Source organism: Gymnoscopelus braueri (genome assembly GCF_963280865.1).
Source record: "Gymnoscopelus braueri genome assembly, chromosome: 18".
In the NCBI taxonomy this organism is placed as follows: Eukaryota; Metazoa; Chordata; class Actinopteri; order Myctophiformes; family Myctophidae; genus Gymnoscopelus; species Gymnoscopelus braueri.
The window spans coordinates 30845040-30847184 of NC_137618.1; the positions used below are offsets into that span (position 1 = coordinate 30845040).

Sequence of the window (2145 nt, forward strand, 5' to 3'; positions counted from 1 at the left end):
AGTAAAATCCTCAGTGTTCAATTACATCCGAGAGTGTAAACTAGACCCATATATAGATCTATGTTTATACTCCAGAGTAAAATGACTGCACAGACAGTCTCAGGTCTCACCTGTAAATGAACAGATCCTTGGCCAGCCATTTTGTCCCGATGATTTTGAAATGATTTCATAGGTTTCCAAGGCCTTGAGGTGCACCCCACTGGGCAGGGCTGGGTGCAGGCACTGGGCCAACCGCTTCCCTATGATCAGCCTCTTGGGCAGGAGGGAGTAGCGAAGGTTACTCTGCAGTGCCTGATATGCAGAGGGAGAGGAATGGGGAGAGAGAGGACAGAGGGAGGAGAGAGAGGGATAGAGAGAAAGGGGAGAGATTGACAGAGAGGGAGGGAGGGAGAGACAGAGAATGAGACAGAAAGAAATAGTAATGTTACAGTGCCAGCCAATCCTCGATTGGAATAAGAAAACAAACACACACACGCAGCTGACTAAAATGCTTTATGATTGACTTATAACTACTCAGAAAGATGAATATTGCTCATTATCTAGATCAGAATCTCAAAAGTAAACTAGAGCACACAGTTGTCTGATGCTTATTTATTATTAGGTACAATAACTAATGTTTCAATGAGTCTTCATCAGAGTCAAGAACAGTTGTTCATTATCTCTTCCTTACATTCTTCATGTGGGTATTGTAAGCTGTCATTCTTACCAATCCACACATAGTGACACTCCAAAACAAACTCTGTGAACATATAGTTAAACGTATAGTCCAAAGTCCATTCTGACCGCTAAACTGCTGTTGAAGGAGAGACTACAGCAGTGGCATATGAAATAACAACTAACCCATGATTTTAGAGAACTTAAAGGGATATTTCACTTTCAAAAGAACTTTGGGTCATTTTATCGTCTACTCAGGCTTTTGTGAGCCCCCCAGACCGTTTTTAAGTTGCTTGATTTAGTATTTAGAATAATATTTGATAATATTTGCATCTTAGCAATTTCATTCAAGTTTAATCCATCTGACGAATGTCACGAGGACCTGAAGGGTATGAACTATACCTTGTTGAGCTTGCCCAGGGAGGAGATGAGATCGGCCCACTCTGTGGAGGACTCAAAGTTTCGCAACGCCTTTTCGATAACTGCCCCGTAACTACGGTAACGATAGTCATTCTGCAGCTCTAGCTCCTCAGGATCCATGATGCATCAGTCTCGTCCCAGCATGCTCAGAATAATAGGTCTGGGGAGGAGCAGGTGAAGCAAAGATCTTGGTTGAGAATGGGACAAAAGTGAGGAGGGGTTTTATCAAAGTATCATCAGGTATCAATTCCCCTCCGCTGTCTATGTCCTGTCGCGTCTGAGGGCTGTTTGTGGAAAACAAAATTAGCCAATTTGTACTGTTCACTGACACAAACCCAGGGCCAATGGGGACAAAGTTCTCATTCATGGCCGGGTCAGCCGGGTCTTGTCTGGCTGACCGGTCTCTCATTCGTAGGAAGGAGGAGTCCTTCAAACACACACAAATAGTAGAGCACACTGCATGCACTGCCATAAGGAAAAAACAAGCTGTGACTGAGCTAGGATAACACAAACAAGGATATTGCATCCTGCATCCACACAGTGAGATGCCTTGGGGTTAATGCAAGAACTAAAATGGGTCAGACTTTAGACTTTGTTGTCCCACAAGGGGATATTCCTTTCCATGGCACTGTACAGGTATGTGTCACTAGGGCTGCAACTATAGATTATTTTCTAATGCAATTATTCTATCGATTCCGTTTTCAATTAATCAAATAATCAAAAAAGGCTTAAAAAATATATAAATTATTTATAATCGACTAAATCGATTAGCCATGTGATTAACCACTTAAGCCCTATGTTATTCTTTGTCGTACAACAGTGATGTACAGAAATAGCAATAATGCTGATCTGATGCATAGTGAACTTGTAGATCTGCTATTTTCTGTTTTAGATATTTTTTTAATAAATCCAATTCAAAATGTTTTAAAAAATTATAATAAAATTGATTATTTTTCATAATCGATTAGTTTGATTAACTGTTGCACCCGTTTTGCTGTCGTACAATAAAACATACGACAGCAAACATGGGCACACAGTAACAGCAATACAAAACGGTAATTACAACAGAAA

At 40.7% G+C, this 2145-nt stretch overlaps 1 protein-coding gene across 1 annotated transcript in view; it reads right to left on the reverse strand.

Moving 5' to 3' along the window:
* dop1b (DOP1 leucine zipper like protein B) overlaps positions 1-1218 on the reverse strand; it is a 27924-nt gene extending 26706 nt beyond the window's left edge. Inside the window, 3 exon segments of the mRNA XM_080412193.1 lie at positions 111-162; positions 165-291; positions 1057-1218. Coding sequence (XP_080268319.1) covers positions 111-162; positions 165-291; positions 1057-1194 — 317 coding nt within the window. The 5' untranslated portion in view covers positions 1195-1218.
* Positions 1219-2145: the final 927 nt, after the last annotated feature.